Source organism: Staurois parvus, unplaced genomic scaffold (genome assembly GCF_062004578.1).
Source record: "Staurois parvus isolate SC_StPar_1 unplaced genomic scaffold, SC_StPar_1.0 ptg000438l, whole genome shotgun sequence".
Taxonomy (NCBI): Eukaryota; Metazoa; Chordata; class Amphibia; order Anura; family Ranidae; genus Staurois; species Staurois parvus.
The window spans coordinates 7,166,998-7,188,114 of NW_028318234.1; the positions used below are offsets into that span (position 1 = coordinate 7,166,998).

At 42.0% G+C, this 21,117-nt stretch overlaps 1 protein-coding gene across 2 annotated transcripts in view; it reads right to left on the bottom strand.

Annotated features, from left to right (window-relative positions):
- The window catches only part of WDR70 (WD repeat domain 70), a 411,295-nt gene that overhangs the window by 383,082 nt on the left and 7,096 nt on the right, over nt 1–21,117 (bottom strand). For both annotated transcript variants that reach the window (XM_089687833.1, XM_089687834.1), the window contains exons 3-5: nt 18,084–18,167; nt 13,476–13,584; nt 10,936–11,083 (exon numbers count right to left, since the gene is read on the bottom strand). In XM_089687833.1, coding sequence (XP_089543959.1) covers nt 10,936–11,083; nt 13,476–13,584; nt 18,084–18,167 — 341 coding nt within the window. The remainder of the gene's footprint in view (nt 1–10,935; nt 11,084–13,475; nt 13,585–18,083; nt 18,168–21,117) is intronic.

Consider the following 21,117-nt stretch of genomic DNA (forward strand, 5'->3'; position numbering starts at 1 on the left):
TCTGGCCTTAACCAGAATAAGTCTGTAAATTGTTCACAAGGAAGGTGCCCATGATGGCTGGGGTGGGGGGGGGGTGGATCAAGGGTGGAAGAAGACAATTGCAGGTTTGCAGTGTCTCACAGCTGACAGAGCAAATACAGTACATACAATCCCCAGGCCGAGATGCCAACTGCCGCACTGTTGTGACTCCACAAACCCCTCATCTGCCGCACTGATAACGCTGTCCTGTGGACGCCCCTGCTTGTAGGCCCAGCACTGATAATACAGTCCTGTGGATGGGAAGGGTAACGTGCACGAATGCAACGCCACTGCTCATTGGCTGGCAGGCGAAGCTCCAGAAGGGTTATGCAAGAATGACAGGGCTCTTAATGCTGCCTGAGCATAAGAGCGTTAAGGTACCCTTTTCCCTCAGAACTGGGGTAATGTGTTAGGCATGTGTTTCTCAACCTTTATACCTTCGAGGAACCCCTGGCAAAAAGTTTGGGATCTTGGAGAACCCCTGAAATAATGTACACATCTACAGCTCACAAAACATCAGTATGATCAGCGATCTGTTGATAGGTCAACAGACCCAAAAAAGAGGAAATTTTAAAAGGTAAAGGGATTTTCAACCTGAGCGGTAAAGTTCTAACCCCACAGGAATTAGATCTCCTTGATAAGGGATTAAAATATGCACCCGACAACAAGTTGGATAAATTCCGCACATATATTGATCTACACAAATTTGTGAGATCGGTATCATTAAAAAAGCATTTTTTCTTGAATCCTATATCAAGGAATACTTCAAATATAACAACTTATTCCAATTTGCATAATGCGTCCTTGTTTAACCCTCCCCCTCAGTCACAAAACTATATAAATGCTTTTAAAGAAACAACATTGAAAGATTTGACAACAATCAAAGTGAAAAATTACAAAAATAACCGTGAGTCAGATAAAGCTATGGATTCTCTTTTGAACCGGAAAGATTTAGTTATAAGACCTGCCGATAAGGGTGGTGGGGTTGTAGTCTTGAGTAAAGATAACTATATTAAAGAAGTTTATAACATTCTTGAAGATAAGGATACATATTGCCCTTTAACAAAAAATCCTCTAATAACGTATAAAAAAGCTTTAAAAACCATTATTACCAGGGGTTACCAGGACAATATAATAAATAAGAAAGAAAGAGAGTTCCTATGCCCTTCAGCTCCAAGATTACCTATAATGTATATTCTTCCAAAGGTACATAAGAATCCAGAAAATCCCCCTGGTAGACCAATGATTAGTGGGATTGGGTCTTTGTGCTCAAAAGTCGGTGAATATATTGACTATTTTTTACAGCCGTTGGTACAGAAAACCCCCTCGTACTTGAGGGACACCAAACAGGTCCTACAAGATATAAAAGATCTTTCTACAGATGATAATACGTTTTTAGTCACTGCTGATGTCACGTCTCTGTATACCAGCATTGATCATGTAGAGGGCATGCAGGCTGTAAAATTTTACCTTGACGAATCAACTCTAACAGTTTTACATCAAAATTTTATCTTGACACTTCTGGACTTCGCCATGACCAGAAATTATTTCTGGTTCGATGGCTCCTTCTATTTACAAACAAGGGGCGTCGCTATGGGAGCCAAATTCGCTCCGAGTCTGGCCAACCTGTTTATGGCCAGATGGGAGGAGGATGTCGTATATGCCAGAGATTGGCCAGAATTATATTTTTACAAACGATATATTGATGACATCCTCCTTGTATGGAAAGGAGACGAACAAGCCTTAATAAATTTTTTTGGGACGCTTAATAACAATACCTTAAACATCAAATTGACATTTGAATACAGTAAAACTAAAGTTAATTTTCTAGATTTGACATTAATAAATTCGGATAATAAGATTATAACTTCATCTTTCTTTAAATCAGCAGATAGGAATGGATATATTCCCGTTAATAGTTGCCACCATCCTTTGTGGCTTTCAAACATACCGAAAGGACAATTTCTTAGAATAAGGCGAAATTGTACCTCTGTAGACACTTATTTATCCCAAGCCAACATCTTGAAAAGTAGATTTATGGAGAAGGGATATGAGGAAACGCATCTCACTCAGACTATCCAAAATGTAGCACACATGAGTAGAGAAGCGTTACTGGCTAATAATACTTCACATAAGCCACCAAAAGTCTGCCCTTTCATAACCACGTTTTCCAGACAATATAAAACAATATCTAAAATAATAAACCAAAATTGGAAAATTTTGAGAGCGGATCCGGTTTTAACAAAAATTCTGCCAGAAAAACCTGAAATAATATATAGAAAGGCACAGACTTTGAGAAACCTCATTGCCCCAAATGTCATCAACCCTCCACAGTCCGTATCTTTATTTGGGGATATAAAAGGTTTTTTTCCATGTAACAGGTGCGTTATATGCACTTGTAATGGTAAAAGGAAACGTAAAATTGAAGATTTCACCTCTACCATTACAGGAAAAACCTTTAAAATTAAGAATTTTATCTCCTGCAATAGCAGATACGTTGTTTATCTCTTGCAGTGTCCCTGCAAGAAACAGTATATTGGACGCACGACTAGGAAACTTAAGGACAGACTTAGGGAACATGTCAATAATGTGAGGAAGGGTTTCAAAGATCATTCACTTTCTATGCATTATAGAACACATCACAATAGAGACCCATCCTCTTTGATGTTTGTGGGAATAGATGCAGTTCAATCACACTGGAGGGGCACCAATAAGAAGAGAGTAGTGTCGCAGATGGAAACTAAGTGGATTTTCCAGATGGATTCTATGCGTCCTAGGGGGCTTAACATAGAATTAGATTTGAACTGCTTTATCGATAACAGTTAACGAACTCTGGCTGATAGAGACCTTCTATATTCCCGTATATATACACATAATTTGGTATTTGGTTCTCTTGCGTCAGAGAATATGTGTAAGAGGGCATTACATTATTTCATTTTTTGTTTCTTCTGGTTATGGCGAAGTCTATTTTTCTTTTTTCCTTCTCTTTTTCTTTTTCTTTGATATATATTTTAGATTTTTTAACCAATAAACACTATATAGTGTCAGGATATTTTCACATATCTGTATAATGTTTTCATGTGGATGTCTAAATATATTTCATAGACATCATATATTTTAAGACATAGATTGTTATACTCTATGGGATATATTTCCATCTTTTATGTATCTCTGCATGTGTATATTGCGGTGTTTGTACATAGCATTATGAGTGGTTGTATACTTACATTGGATACATATTTTTATTACGATTGGGTGTTAGTCATATAACATGGATTCTATAACAATTATATAGTTTCACTGTATCCGAAGAGTATCCATTACACAATATTTTATACTGATTTTAATATGATGTTTTTTATAAACTAAGAAATTGTATGATGGAATTCGTTAGAATATACATAAAGGATCGCCTGAGATATATGTTGCCATTAACCTGGATATAGCCTAATAAATTATGGTGTGTGTTTGAGGACCTGAATAATAAAGTCCGTTTTTTCTTTTCATAGGAAGATTTGACCTTTTTGAAACATGGTAGTTATAACAACTTATTTTTGGATAAGACACACTTGTTTGGATTGATCCTCAGGATTGCACAAAGTGTGTTCTGTCCCCATGGCAACATTTCTTCCTCCGGCGATCTTGTATAGATATCCTCTGCGTTCCGACGTATGCTCGCGCATGCGCGGTAACAAGGACTACGCCAAAATGGCGCCCATTTGTGAGGACATCTATCTTTGGGAAAATGGCGCATGTTAACGATGCGTGCATTATTCCCCTTATTTATAGGACAGAGCGGCGTCAGCAGCTGATAGCCAAAAACCCTTTGACTAAGAGCTGTCGCTCGACGCTATCACCGCCGGCACCACGAGGGGTCCCGGCGGCAACTATATACTGGGTCAGTATCTTTATTCTACTCCATACCTTGTACCCTTTGTTTGTATGTGGGAATAAATGCACCCATAGACATACTGCACTATTGGCCTCCTTTGCTTTTTTCTGAGCTCCTGCGGGAGCCAGGTTTATTCGGAGAGTGGTGATCACTTAAGGAGAAGGCTGATCGCAAGGTTCTGGAGAAAGAAGGGGACCTGACCAGATCTGACCAGACCCTAGTTGAATGATTGGAGGTCCTTATGTTATAGAAAAGCGCACAAAGGTTGCGCATCTGGTGAGTGTGCAATTTGTACCCCCATTGTTTCACCGTGCACACAGTCGGTGTCGTCTGGAGAGCTATAGATTGTTTGAGACTTGGTTCACATCCTCACGCTGAACTCACCTTTGGATGTAACAATCCTTCCTCACGTCCTATTAGCCACAGTATAGTGGCGTATATCTGTATGCACGAAGACACTTTATATTGCATGAATCTGTACATGTATATATACTTTTATCTAATTTTGTATTAGCGCTGCACTTTTTATATACTATGATCTGTTGATAATAACAATTATTTTCAGAAAGAGTATTAAATAAAAGAATAAAATATTAAAATGTACCTATTTAATACAAAACTTGTGCTTTCTTTTTTTGCAGAAGTGCTCCATTCTGGGTCCAAATAATGTGTAGGGGGGCAGCAGGATAGGGTAGAGGGGCTCAGGAGGGCACACTGCATGAGGGGGAAGCAGGGCACATTTACATGGAAGCAGGGCACATTACATGGAGGCAGGGCACATTATGTGGTAACAGAGCACATTACATGGAGGCAGGGCACGTTATTTGGGAGCAGGGCACATTACGTGGAGGCAGGGCACGTTATGTGGGAGCAGGGCACATTACGTGGAGGCAGGGCACGTTATTTTGGAGCAGGGCACATTACATGGAGGCAGGGCACATTACATGGAGGCAGGGCACATTATTTGGGAGCAGGGCACACTACATGGAGGCAGGGCACATTATTTGGGAGCAGGGCACATTACATGGAGGCAGGGCACATTACATGGAGGCAGGGCACATTACATGGAGGCAGGGCACATTACATGGAGGCAGGGCACATTACATGGAGGCAGGGCACATTATTTGGGAGCAGGGCACACTACATGGAGGCAGGGCACATTATTTGGGAGCAGGGCACATTACATGGAGGCAGGGCACATTACATGGAGGCAGGGCACATTACATGGAGGCAGGGCACATTATTTGGGAGCAGGGCACACTACATGGAGGCAGGGCACATTATTTGGGAGCAGGGCACATTACATGGAGGCAGGGCACATTACATGGAGGCAGGGCACATTATTTGGGAGCAGGGCACACTACATGGAGGCAGGGCACATTATTTGGGAGCAGGGCACATTACGTGGAGGCAGGGCACATTACGTGGAGGCAGGGCACATTACGTGGAGGCAGGGCACATTACGTGGAGGCAGGGCACATTACGTGGAGGCAGGGCACATTACGTGGAGGCAGGGCACATTACGTGGAGGCAGGGCACGTTATGTGGAAGCAGGGCACGTTATTTGGGAGCAGGGCACATTACATGGAGGCAGGGCACATTACATGGAGGCAGGGCACATTATTTGGGAGCAGGGCACATTATTTGGGAGCAGGGCACATTACATGGAGGCAGGGCATGTTATGTGGTAGCAGGGCACATTACATGGAGGCAGGGCACGTTATGTGGTAGCAGGGCACATTACATGGAGGCAGGGCACGTTATGTGGGAAAAGAGCACATTACATTGAGGCAGGGCATGTTACACAAGAGCAGGGCATATTACATAAGGGCAAGGCACATTACATGGGACAGAGCACAGGAAACATTACAACGGACACAGGGCACATTACATGGGACAGGGCACATTGCATGAGGCAAAGCACATTTAAAAAAAGAATTAAAAAAAACACAATACTTTAGTATCACTTTAATGCAGAGAATGCATTAAGGCAAAAAAAAAAAAAAAAAACACACAAGCACTATGTGATCCATATGGTAGGAATGTATGTAAAAGCATCATAAGTGGGGGATAGAAAACACAGAATATTTACTCAAACACAATTCATATAGAGTGATGCTATAGCATTTTTCTATATATTTGACCTTTTCTAAATTGGTCTGCTAGAGAACACAGTTGGCCCTATAACAAAGGCAGGCAATCCTGGGCACGCAAAGCCTCTTTTGCTGGCACACGACTCCCTCCACATCAACAGAGCAGCACAGGGAATTGTCACCGAGACACAGCCCCTGCCACACTAATAATGCATTCTGATCTCAGAAGGAGGCGGCGCAGTGCCCCCACACATCGTACAAGACGGGAAACATTTGTTTGGTTCTCTATCTTTGCTGTAGCTGTGATCGTCATTTGCAGCCGCAACAACGATCCATGCAGCTTTTGTGATGGGAGAAGAGATTGGGTGCAGTTCTTCTAGGAGGGTGGTCCCTGTTTCCAGAAGGATGAGGACTATGATTGGCCACTGCTAAAGCCAATCACAAGTCCTGCTAGCCCTGACCACCATCTAGAGGAAGAGGACTTGCTTGGTTGCCACTACCAATCTCAGAAAGAAGGGATTTCACTGTGATTGAGAAAACTACAATCAGGTGACAGTTGGTGAAATTACGGTTGAGCTTCTGGGAACTTTTTTGAAATAGTTAGCTACTTGTTTGTTTTCAATTGCTGCTGCTCCACTACTACACTGGCCATTTTAATTTTGTGTGGAGAGGACAGGTGGTAAACCTTTGGCACATCCTCATCTGACTTTTATCCTGCTGACACATTAAAATGACTTATTGTTTGCCATAGCTCACGTTTTTACAATCCCTGTCCCCCTTGCTATTTCTTTTTCCCATTAATTGCTCACATAGCTATGAACCCCTCAGCTCTGTGTCATCTACTACCGACCTCTGCATCGCCTGCTCCCATCCTCTGCACTCTGTCTCGCTTACTAGTTAACCCCTTCACTCTGCGTCCCTTTAAGCCAAAGCCAGTATTCAGTGCAATGAAAAAATTGCACCAAATTTTTGCTCAGCTGGGAGTTCTCAACTTACAATCTTGCAAACAGGCTCACTGCTTTCAGAAAAAGCCCGACTATGCTTCCATTACAGATGCTTGTATGTGACATCACATACTAGAACCTGGGCTGGATGCAAGAGGCTGATCAGCAGGGATGAGTGTGCCAGTACAGGTAGCCATGTCTCAGCTCTGCTTCCCTGTACCGCTCTGCATATCGTCATATCACAGGTAGGGAGAGGGTACAGCATTAGGGCAGATAATCAGGAGGGTACAGCAGCGGGGCAGATAATCAGGAGGGTACAGCAGGTGAGCAGGAGGGTACAGCAGCGGGGCAGGTGAGCACAAGGGTACAGCGGCAGGGCATATGAGAAGGGGATTCAGTGGTGGGGCAGATGTGCTGAGGATACAGTGGTGGGGCAGGTGAGGAGGGTACAGCGGCAGGGCAGATGAGAAGGGGATTCAGTGGTGGGGCAGATGTGCTGAGGATACAGTGGTGGGGCAGGTGAGCAGGAGGGTACAGCGGCAGGGCAGATGAAAAGGGGGTTCAGTGGTGGGGCAGATGTGCTGAGGATACAGTGGTGGGGCAGATGTGCTGAGGATACAGTGGTGGGGCAGATGTGCTGAGGATACAGTGGTGTGACAGATGAGAAAGGGGGTACATTGGTGGGACAGAAGAGCAGAGGAGTCCAGTGATCTAAGGTATGAAGGTTTATGAATTGGGGCTGCTCCGAGGACTAGGGGCGCAGGAATTGGGACTGACCTGAGGCATAAAAGTGAAGGATGTTCATTTCTCTTACTATATCTGACGCAGTTCACAGTATTTACACTATAAAAATTCCTTTTCATGATTGAGAGAGTGTGTAGTTGACATTTTTCTTTATAAAACCAGAGCTCTCAATTTCAATAACATTTTTTGCCACAACTGTGCTCAAAAAGTTGCCTACCTCTGCCCTATAAGGTATGTATAATGATTATCTCAATTAACTAAAATTAGTCTAAGACCAATATTAGTCCTATGTACATCATTAATAAACTACATTATTTTCTTTCCAGGTTATAAAATATTTTGCTTGTATGCTTAAACAATACAGCAGATGAATACAGCCCCACCCGCAGGCTATAAGGGGCACCAACAAAATGTTGGCCCATAATAAACACCATTCCACTATGTTTCAGTAAGGGGGCCACACCATATATTTTACAAATAATTGCAAGTTGAAATAATCTCTGTCAGGGTCACCAACACAGTCTTCCCTTACATCAGAGTCCACATCAGATTCTATAATTCATCAGAGTTCCAATCAGAGTCCCCCCCCCCTTAAACCAGGGTCCCCTTCACAGTCACCCATTACATCATAAGCAGAGACGATAGGCAGCCTCTGTGGACCCAAAACCTCAGTGCACATTGAGGATACGCCACTGACCCTGGCTGTAGGCCAGGTAAAATATCTTGTAGTGGGCCGTAGTTTGGAGACCCCAGCACTACAGGAGACATACAAAGAGGAACAATTATCACTGGGGACACAGAATAAAACACTGACAATGCAAGGGTCAAAATGAAGACCTGTTCTGATACCTTGCTAACATTCAGCTCTTTTAATGCAGCAAGTCATGTTATATATCACAAGAATTGGAATTGGGTATAGCAGGGCCCTCTGTTTCCTCTTGTACCAAATTGTATCGTACCTGTAATGTCTACCTTCGATTTGTAAAGCGCTGAGCAAACGGTTTGCACGAGGAAGAAGAAAGAAGAACACCACTCAATAAATAAGACAGAAAAAAAAAAAAAAACTTTATATCTAAGTGTTAATATTTAAAAATATTTGTTTATGGGTATAATTGGTAAATACATATTTCATAATGTCATATCTGATCCCTATGTTCTCCAGCTGTGCCTTAAAGTAACACTAAAAAGAAAAAATTTTTTTTTCTTAAAATAATAAACATGTTATATTCACCTTTTTTGTGCAATGGTTTTGCACAGAGCAGCTCCGAGCCTACTCTTCTAGGGTGATCTTGGCTCCCTTCTCATATTTGTGTGCCTCCATAGCAAGCTGCTTACTATGGGGGCATACACTACATGCTCGCTCCAGGAGTTGTGCGTGTCTATGGAGCCGTGCTCCATAGACATACACAGCGGGGCTTAGCACCACCCCCCAAACAAAGGATTTCCCAACAACACTTACCAGCCACCCTGCAAAAAAAAAACAAAAACAAAACAATCTGGCCTTGTCCAACAGTTTGGCGTAAGCCACAGTCCCGCGTCAAGGGTCCTGTGTATACTGGGAACCGAACTCTATAATTTCCAGAGCCTCCATAGTAGCAGCACATATATCAATGGATAGGCTAAAAGCAGGTGTGCCTGGAGCAACCCATCCCTCCTTAAAAAGGTACAGGGACGCACATAACGCCCAACTATACCAAAATGACAGCAAAGGCATCCAGTGCATCCTTGCATTCAAATTAGCCAACAACAAAAAAATACTATGGAGGCTCTGGAAATTTTAGAGTTAAGTTCACAGTATACAGAGGACGCGGGACTGTGGCTTACGCTTGAATTTGCAAATGTGTGCAAACAAAACCCTCTGTTTATGATACAAATGTTAGACAGGGCAAAATTGGTATTTTCGCAGGTTGGCTGGTAAGTGTTGCTGGGAAATCCTTTGTTTGTTTGCGATGTGCATTGCCCTTCCATGTGCACCTTACTGCTAAGGCTGGTTATAGGTTGGGACTTTTGCCATTTTTTGTGTAGTCGGCTAATTTGGATGCAGGGACGCACTGGATGCCTTTGCTGTCATTTTGCAGGCAGGCTGGTAGTGTTGCTGGGAAATCCTTTGTATGTTTGCAATGTGCATAGCTCCACCCTCGCTTTCTCCTCACTGCACTTGACTGACAGCAGCAGGAGCCAATGGCTCCTGCTGCTGCTGCTAATGTATTAAGGTAAAAAAAAGCATTTTACAACCATTTAAATGTAGAAGTACAGCACAGAGATTATGAGTTCTGCATCATGTTAGCTTCCTCAAAATTCCCTGGCTGCAGATCAAGTTACAAGACAGTTTCTCTTTTTCTGGACGTTAGATCGATAAGCTGCGCAAAAACAGACTTCTTTTTCTATGTAAACATAAAAGTCTGTCCAGTTTGTGCAGAAAAAGTATCACGTCCAGTACTCAATTGCAAAATGCATAAATCCAAAGTTCTTATTGAACATTAAAACCCTCTTTAAATTTGAACTCCAGTAAAACAGCTCAATACACTATTGAGATATGCATAAGAGGGCTATTCTACTTGCCCAAGAATATGTTGTCCATACATTCATGAGATTTACACAGCTGAGATAAACAGTACAGCCAGCCTGCTGACCTAAATATTGTCTACTGCAATTATGCAACAGGAAAGCCAATTCCCTGGCATGGATATAAGATTGGACAGCAAAAGAACAGCAGTAGACTGATAAGGTTTTTTTTCTGCTCCCACATTCTGTCAGCTTCATTATGCAGCAGTGCCTAATTGAAGAACTGGACGTGAGAGGTACTTCGCAACAACTTCCTGCTCATAATATTCGTTTATTTCAGGTACTTATATAGCGCCGTCAATTTACGCACCACACACACACACACGCACGCACACCTTCGGATTGTGGGAGGAAACCAGAGAAAACCCACGCAGGCACAAGGAGAACATGCAGTCTCCAGGCAGGTGGTGCCGTGGCTGGGATTCGAACCAATGACCCTAGCACTGCCAGGCGGAAGTGCTAATCATTTAGCCACTGTAAGGAGGCATTCCTACCACATAGGTGCTGCCCATAGGGGAGGAGCAAACTTTCAGTGTCCAGCCACCTATAGGCAGTTTATAAAACCTCCAAGATAAAAGTGTCCCTTAATGAATGATAAGAAGGGAAAAAAACCAAAAAAAAAAAAAAAAACCGAGCTTGCGATGAGCAGAATCAAACAATAATAATAATTTAAACTTACATCATCGTCATCCTCTTCATCATCCTCATCACTCTCTTTATAACTCGAAGGAAGGGGAGGGCCAATCATTTCATCATCTGATCCTTGAGAAATACCAGGGGGCAAAGGAGGTCCAATGACCTCATCCTCTGAGCTGTCCTCGGAGTCACTACAATGAAACACACATACATCTTATAGTGAACATGTGTACCATTATCAAAATGTCACAGCCAGCAGCACCAAAAACCAAATTAAATAATAAAATGTGGTGCAAAGCAAAACCTAAGTTACAATTAAAGTGTTACTAATCCCACAGCAGTAAAATCAGTCTGTATATGCAGTAAAGCATCCTTGTTATACTCACTGTGGAACCTAAGGGGTTAATATTCTAAATTGTGTAAAAAGGCTGTCTTCTGTGATCCTCCCCTTCTTCCACTGTACCCGACTCATCTCCTGATAAAACAAAGCCTTGGGGGAAAACTGCACATGCTCAGTTTGGTTTGCATTGCTAGAGAGTTTTTTTTTTTTTCTTGGGAGAGTGCATCCAAATCAGCACTGTCCAGACAGAGGGTCAGGGGTCATGCAGCTTCATAGAACAATCAGGGCAAAATGAAAACTCCTCCTACAAGCTTTAACCAGTGCTCTGCTGGACACTGATAGAAGTCACAAGACTGCTCTAACTGCTGATGAGAAAAGGTATTTAGCAGTTTATATTTACTACAATAATTGCATTTCCATGTTGTGTGTACTGTGGGAGACCAGATATTGTAAATGCAGGGTCCGGGGTTTAGTAACACTTTAAGGTAATCTTTGCCCATTCTGAAAAAGTAACAGGTTCTCTTTATATCACATTTTCTCTGCTACTAATATTTACTTTTCTTGCATTTCCCTGCCAATCATACTCACCATCTGAGCTACCGGATACTTCTGGATCTGGAGAGATATGTGACTTTCTCCTCCAGCTCTTACAAGTGCATGGCTCCTGTGCTGAAAATAACCAAGCCCAAGCACTGTCATGTCCACAGCCCCATCTAAAATCTTAAAAAAAAAAAAAAAACTATGTGGGGCTGAGGTGGGTGAATGCAGGGAAGGTAAGTATTGGTAAAAGTGGAGGTGGGCAGAAAGGAGATTCTGTAAGGGAAGTCATCAAAATTAAACCGGCTCCTGACCTGAAAGTAAATCGGCATTATACATACTAGTCCTTTGGCCCATTTACCAAAACTTCACTCTGTAGCAGCGCCCTCAGCACCAATCCATTTAAACTCTTTGGTTTGTCGAATATCGAGTCCCCTCTGGGCATTATGGTTCCTTCTGCTGACCCCTGTCACTGCAAAGTACAGTAGTGACTTGGGGTCACTGATAGAAACCACAGTGTCCATTGGACAGGTGAGTAAAATGCTCCTTTTATTTATTACAGGTACTTATATAGCCTCATCAATTTATGCAGCGCTTTATATTTATTTTGCATTCACATCAGTCCCTAACTCTCAAGGGGTGTACAATCTAAGGTCCCTAACTCACATTCCTACATACATATATTAGGATTAATTTAGACAGGAGCCAATCAACCTACCTGCATGTCTTTGGAGTGTGGGAGGAAACCAGAGCACCCGGAGGAAACCCATGCAGGCACAGGGAGAACACGCAAACTCCAGGCAGGTAGTGCCGTGGTTGGGATTTGAACCAACAACCCTAGTGCTGCCAGGCGGAAATGCTAACCATTTAGCCACTGTGCTGCCCCTTTCATCCCAGGTTAGTGCCTTTGTACTTTGCTGAGCCCGACTTTAAAGAAAACCTATTACTTTGCACTGCATGAGCTAAGTTGCAGTTTTACTTTAAACTAACTTGCAGACAAATGTTAAATATAATTGAAAGCAGTCATGTATTTTCTAAACAACCATTACATGTATTTTAAACGAAATTGGTTTCATCCATTTGTAAGCTCCTGTACAACGGCACTCAAAACTGGGAGAGGGAGATGCAGCACTAGAGGCCAATCAGGTGTGCTGCAAGCAATGTGCCCTAGAGGAACACTCTGAGAGCAGGAGAGAGGCCCTTGTCAGTCTGTTATTGCTCCTTTTTCCATTCCCAGGCTAGAGATTGTGAGATGACTGAACTCTATTGCCTAACTACAGTAATAAAAAAAAAAAAAAAAAAAAATATGTAGATCCACAACTTTGCTGTGCGGCAGAGCTGTGTAAATTTCATGACTGGATGTACAAACGTGTAAATCTATTGACAGCAAAGACAGCTCCTATGCATTTATTTTAACTGTGTATTTAACCATTTTCCTGAAGTTCAGTTAAAACTATGAGTACAGTGGAAAAACATGAACTGAAAGCCTCCGACAGGCACCTTAGGTAAGCATCTCTGGCATAGGTGCCAGTATGTTGCTCCACTCCCGCCACTCTTTCTAAAAGGCTAGTTCTTCTGATTAAAAAATTCTCTTTTGTCTCTACATTTTGCTTTTGTAATTCACAGTCTGGCTGAACCAGGCAACTAGCATTTTTAGATTGAGGCCAGTAATGGCATAGCTAGGCTTCTCATCTCACTATAAATACCTTGAACTGGAGTCAGCAGATGTCACTCGAGAGCTAGATGCCACATTCTTGGATCCAGGACCAGCTTCATCCTCTTGATTTCTTGTCTCCTCTTCTTTTTCCCTGGCTTCTATAAAATAAACATGTCCAGATATTTTATTTGTACTTTGTTTTATTATGATTAAAATATATGTAATCCCAATATCTAAATTCTCAAAGCTTTTTGTGTAATTTCACAAGTTTAGGCACTAAATATGGGGCAACACCACTCTGTCTCTAATTTGTGCTCTTTCTTTGGTACCCTGTAGTGTGGCCTTCTGGAGACAACCAGTGAGCATTTTGCATGCATTATGCAGGCACAGTGCACTTTTGCTGCACATCACACAGCTTCTCTGAACAGATTTATCACCTTAGGGTTAGACTAACAGCATTACTCATGTCTCCCCCTCAGAAAACAATGGATGCTAGCGCTAAACTGGACAAATACAGACATAAAGAGCGGGATGTTCAAAGGGAAGATGGCGGCTCCTCCTCTACTGACCAGGAATCCCCATCAGCAGAGATGGCCAGGGTGTTGGAAGCTATCTCTGCCTGCCAAACATCACTTACATCCAAAATAGAAGTTAGGTGAATATTTCCCTTATTCGGCAGGACTTTCAGAAGCTGCGGGCCACGTATCTGAAGCACGGACATGGTGAATTGTGTAGAGGATGCCCTTCCCCGCTGCAAGACTCCTTTGAACAGGCGCGCCATCTTCTCTCCCAATTGCAAAAGAAGCAAGAAGACTTTGAAAATAGGCCTTCCTGAGGGAGCAGAGGGAACCAACCCGGTGGGATTCCTGGAAAACCTTGTTTCTACCTGTGGTAGGGAGGCTTTCTCTACTATGTTTGTAGTGGAGCGTGCCCACCGCAATGTGACTAAATCACCCCCTCAGGGAGCCCCACCATGGACCTTAATTGCTAAATTTATCAATTACAAAAGATCGGGGTGCTATACTACAGCCCTCCAGGGAGAAAGGTAATATACCTTTTGACAACATGAAAATTGCTGTTTTTCCAAATTTCTCTGCGGAAATACAACGTTGCTGCAATAGGATTCTAACAGTTAAACAACACCTTAGAGTCCGCCATCTTAAGTAAACCGGCACGGCTAAGCATGGTTGGAGAGAATCGTGTACACTTTTTTGAAGAACCAAAGGCTGCCAACACATGGCTGGATCAGCTGGATCCTTTCTGAACCTGACTTCTAGTCCACATTTTGTTTTTCTCACTTTCTATTTGTTATGTATTCAATTGCTTTTTCTGGAAGACAAATACATAGCCATTACGGGGTATCCTGCCGCACAACATCTCCTGACCATCGTGGTTGCCTTTTCATTTCTGCTATATTGGATGCCATATGTGTTTATATGAACTCATCTCCTGTCACCCACATGCATGGAACTACCTTTCATACCCCCCTTTATCGAATATATTCTAGAGGGGCTCTCTTGGACACTTCACCAACTTTGCACTGCACTTGATGCCACACTCTCCTTTCAGATGTTCTTCAGCAGCAACACATGGGCAGTGCTTCCTCCACTATGGGATGGATGCTGGCTCGAGGGCTCCTGAATCTACCACCTTGTCTCGCTTTTCAGAGATTATTTATCTTCCTAGTTGTTTTTCAAGTTTGCACAACCAAATTTTTTGTGCACTGTTTGATACAAATGCTTGCACAAGTTGGGGTGTGTGCAGAGGGAGTCTAGGGTTCTTTATACTTTGATGACAATGTATGAGATATTTGTGATCTGTTTTTCTATGCATGTCTGTACTATAGAGGTGGGGGAAACCCCCTTGTAAGTAGACATAAACTGGCTTGACGTGTCCTTAAAAACTCTACCACTTTGGGGAGTACGGCCCACCCAGACCTTGGTCTCTATTATTTAGCAGCCCAACTTTCCCACCTCTACCATACTGATAAAACCGAGAGGGAAAGGTTCTGTGCCTCAGTATCTGACCTGGAAATTCCACCCAAGTTACATCCATACTGGGATATTCTTAGAGGTGTTCAGGGATCTACTACACAGTCCTCCACTAAAGGAATGGCCTTCCATTATAAGAGAATCTGGGATCTTTCCATTTGCAAAATAAAAGCCCCACAATTTCATATGCATACCCCACTTTGGTCCAACCGATTGTTGCCTGAACTTCTAATTTTTTCCTGACCACAAGTTGTGGACCTCTAGATGTGTATACCTTCTCTCCCATGTAATATCAAATGGGGCATTGAAAACATTTGAGGTCCTGAAGCAGGAATTTTCTCTCCAAAATTTTATGCTATTCCATTTCAGGAACAACAGGCCCTAATGTCCCAATTCCCAATATCATTACTGGATGTGGTATATGGAGAAGAGCCCTGTAAACTGATTTCTTCTTTATATGATCTTCTTACCCCAGAGGCATCTGACCTGGCCTACTCTCAAATCTCGACGGGTAACAGACATTGGGGATATTGATGATGAGGAATGAGAGGAAGTTCTAGATAACTGTAAAAAGGCCTCATTTAAGTTGCCTGATCACCGTACCCAACTCTACAGAATTCATATCTCACTACAACTTGTCTTGCACAGTTTAGAACCAACAGGGATCCCTACTGTCCAAAATGCCATGTGTCCCTGGGCATGTTTCTCCATTTAGTCTGGCAATGCCCACGGATAAATGGATTTTGAACCCAGGTAGTCCAATTTTTACATGGCCATATGGGTTTCCTGTACCCCTGGATCCAAAGCCATGTTTGTTGGGAATAATCCCCGATTCAAACGCAGATAGGCATTTGACTACTTTTTTACATGAAACATCGTGCCAGGAAATTGGTAGCCTGCCATTAGATGCAGGCGCTCCCTAACATTTTGTAGGAGTGGATGGCAGATCTTAATAACACTCTACATTGGAAGAAATTGATATATATGTTAATGGAGGCTGTCCCAACAAATATAATAAATTATGGGACCGTTGGTTGCGATCCATGGATACTTGCACCTAGATGGGATGGGTTTGTTGTGGCCTCGTATATATAGACTGTATATTTTGGAGGGGTTCTTTTTTTTTTTTTTTTTTTTTTTTTACTATTTCTTATCTAGATATATGCAATTCCCACTTATAATATCTTTTTTGTGGTAGTTTTTCTTTTTCCACATTGGAATGCAATGACTAGCCATACCGCCCCAGCAGTAAACAGATATATACTCTGTACAGGTCTTTATTTCTATCTCATGATTGATATCTATATTTTCACCATGTTGATTTTCTTTGGACCTGTTTAATGGTTTCTTACCATTCCTGTATAATCTTTATACGACACAATTATTTGTACTGTTAAATTCTTTTTTTCAAAAAAAAGATTTTGATATGTATGTGCCATACCTGTGCAATCCCTCTGGAATCTGGAACCACAACTACAGTGAGTGCTACTAGCTTCTGGATCGGTGCAGATACTAAAACATTCGCAGTAGTACTCGTGCAAATGCTCTGATACTTTTATGGTGCGATTTGAGCCCATATAAAATGAATGCAAAGAATCACATGTGATTTGAACTGAAATTGTGCCGCTTCAGCTGAAGTAGCAGTGTGTTTCCTGTCCGAGTCACATGCAGTTTCCCTGCAAATGCAGGTGCAATTTGCGCCTTTTTTTTTGTATGGCTCAAATCGCACCACACTCACAGGGAAACCACATGTGATTCAGACAGGAATCGCACCACATTCCTGTTCAAATCACATGCGATTCTCTGCAGTACGATTTGAGCCCATCCATTTTGTATGGGTTTATCGCACTACAAAGGTGTTGGTAATTGTTATCAGCGACTACTTAAGCACACGTATCCATACTTGTACTCGCCAATAAAAAATAAAAAAAAAATGTTATCGAGGAGCCCCACTATTTGCCTTTAGTAAATCAACCCCAAAGTGTTCTCACTACACCCACCTCTCCACCTTGATTATCTAGAGAACACTTTGCATTCATTGAACAAATGCAAAACTGTTCCCTGAATGGTCCCAAGTGACCTCCTGTGTTCACAGTGCAGCATGGGACACAGTAACCAGAAGATAGTGAAGATCACTGTAGTAGCATTGCCTATTACAATGATTTCCATGGGGATCCCACAGGCATGGAACATAGATACAACACCAAAAACAAAAGTGAAGCCACTCAACTTCTGAAAGTCTGAAGTAGATTATCAGTCATTGAGTGAGGAATGCAGGATAAAAGGACCAATCCTCAATCTATGACTGGGTTCCTAATGGAGTGAAAAAAACATAAGAGGACAGGTGGATTACCCCTGTACAGAATAACATTATTAACTTTATTTTGGACTTACAGAAGTTAAGCGCTTTTGTTTTTGGTGTTGTAACTATTAGCAGGTCATGAACCACCTGGAGCCAGCATCATTCGATCAGTGGAATGGTGGTGGGAGGCGAAGAGTGGAGTGTTTGGGACTGTCAGCACTATGCAAAGAAGTACTTACATTTGTCCAAGTTTTGTACATTTTATTTGGCTTACCAGAGGGAAAGATAAGCAAGGACAGGTTGGGCTACAGACAGAAATTGATCCTATCACTAATGAAAATACATGAGACAAGCCAGAACTCACCAAATGTTTTTCTGCTTCTCTCCACAGCAGTTCTACGGGTTTGTTCAAACAAGGCTTCCAAGTCAAACGTCCGAGCTTTCTTTCCTAAGAGGAGAAAACAAAAGTCTCGGAAAATGGCTATATAGATATATATAGATAAAGAACATACCACCAGCGCCTATCCTAGCAATGCCATTGTTTAATTAAAGAACATCACTTAATGCCTATGAAATGTGTTGGCCTTGGACCCTTTGTTTCTTGGGGAATTTTTACAATAAAGCAAAAACTTGTTTGTGCACTTAAAGATGTCTACTTGTTTGAGAAGTTGGAGATCTTTAAGTTTAGGGTAGATAAGAAGCTGATCTGAAGCAAAAGCGTGGTATTCTTAGATAACATTGCTTGTTCAGTATAGTCGCTGGGCGTCACTCTGTTATCCTCACGGAACCTCTCTGCTTGCTCCTCCTAGAGTGGGCTGTGGCGCCAGCCCACTTCGGGAAAGCTGCCAGAAAAAGGGCTTAAAACAGGAAGCTTGAGTGTGGTCAAGGTGGGCAGCCTTCCTATGCGAAAGAGGATGCTCTGACGCTGGAACTCTTGCCAAGGCTATATGGGCTCATCAGCTGGTCGCATTAAGGCTTCTGCGTGACCCCCTGTGCATTATAGTTCCGATGGGGTCTGTTCCTTCCTGTCTTCCCATAGCTTTGGTAATTTATTAATTTTATGCTGTGAAGCGGTCAATAGATGTGTCTATTTCATGCTGTAATGCTCACATTATTATTGGTGTGTGTTATTATGCAGATTGTGATGACTATAAGATATATCTTCCTGTGTGTCGTGTGATAATAAAAAGGGACGTTTTAACAGTGCAAGAATATTGCAGTAGGATTCTGTTATTTCTTGAAGTGTAGAGTGAATGCTATGGTGTGCCAGGGAAGGTGTTTATCCGGTAGTGGGTCTTTCACATGCTTAGAATAATTAATGGTGTAAATGCTGGTTAAGCATACCTGTGTGTATGACTGCCTGTGTATTGTGTGTATATGACTTGCCTTTAGTTATTGTGTCCAGCATTGCATTACAGCAACATACCCACTTGAGCTCCGGAAGGTTTTCCCTGCTTCAAGACTGGGGTATTTTTTTTGCTATTCAGCACTACACTACTTTAACTGGCAATTGCGCAGTCATGCAACACTGTACCCAAATTAAATGTAATTCACACAAATATAGCTTTCTTTTGGTGGTATTTGATCACCATTGGGTTTTTCACTTTGTATCATATAAATTAAAAAAAATAAACTATATTTTCTACTTTCTGTTATAAATCATATCCAATTAAAAAAAAAAGTCAAACTATCAAATTCCTTTATAAATTTAGGCCAAAATGTATTCTGCTACATGTCTTTGGTAAAAAAAAATTCCAATAAATGTATATTAATTGGTTTGTTTGAACATTAGAACGTCTACAAACGATGGTATTTAAACACTGGAATTTATGCAGCTATGACACTATATTGGTAATGGCGGCGATCAGAGACTTACTGTATAGTGGGACTGCGATAGTGTGGCGGGCTAGTTGAAGCTGGCTGGGAGGTACACCCACTGACTAAATGACATCAATAGTGACCCGAATACAGTGATCAATGCTAATACTGTTACTGTACTAACAACACTGGTTCGGAAGGAGTTAACGTCTAGGGGCAATCAAAGGGTTAAAGGGGTGCTTAACAATGTGTAATGTGTGTAACATGTGCTGCTTTTACTAATAGATGTGGCTGTTGTTTCTCACTACTTTGCAGGGAAAAAAAAACAGCCACATCCATGCCCTGTGTACAAAGCACTGTGTTGTCTGTAAACAAAGGTCTCTGTGCTGTGATTGAACACAGCCCATCAGCAGGTCCTATCCATAAATCATTGGTCCGGACCTGCTGACAAAATTGTATCCAACCCCAGAGTTCCCCAGGATTGCAATGTTCATTTGCGTTACTGAGCCTGCTGTTGCCACCCTATCACAGTAAATCTACTGTGAAAGGACAGCAAGTGGATATTAAAATGACTTGTTGTCTTAGAGAATGGAATAGCTGGTTCTTAAAGCTGAACTCCAGCCTTACCTTCAGTCTTGCACAGTTGTGCAGGATTCTCCCCTGTACTGAAATTGCTTACTCTACACAGTGTACATCAGAAGCCACAGCAAGTTTCATACAGCACGCCTCATTCTCTAGGTGGAGGACATCCAGCATCATCTAGTTCTTTCCTTCCCAGGTTTACTGTTCTTCACTTGCCCCTTTATTTTTTTGGATTTCATTTCTATTAAATATGGATGCTTAGCATTCATTATGGGTATTTCTACAGCTGCCTGTTTTCAGGAGCTGTGCACAGCACCCTGCTGGCCACTCGGTCACTGGGTTGTAATAGAAATGGAAGGATTTATTTAAATTTTTAATTAGCATGTTTATAAGAGGGAAGAAATAGGAACCAGAAAGGCAAAATTTAAGATTTAATTTCAGCTTTAAATCTAACCTATGCCTTATCGTTTCAATTCCGTAAATAAATACAAACAGCAGCTTGCCTTTTGTAGACACTGGCAGGCTGGTGCTTCTGGGAGCAAGCTGATGGGATCTCATTTGGCAAGATCTACGCACTTGAATTGCCAGGTCTACAAAGTTTGCGGTTTACACTTTTCCTGCTTATTTTTAAAATATATTTTAAATTATGCAGAATGCAACGAGTTGAGCTGGAACATGCAAAGATGCGTAAAAACACCCAAAACTCACATTTAGATAGGCCAGTGAGAACTTCTGTTGGAGTTAACAAAATCTACAAGAAGCCAGGGACTTGACATGGACCTCTAAAGTCCACTTACTGCATAAAGTTGATTCTAGCAGTAATTCAGTGCTGTCCTGTGCATTCTGCAGTGTTATCTCCAGCAGCCTTATCAGCCCGTCCCAGGTCCCATCTGTGAATTACAAAACTTCCCCCCCTAATATGGAGATAAGGGGAAGGGGAGATGAACCTAACACACTTCTTGTCCTAGGGTGACCATGCTACCCCTCCACAGAGACAT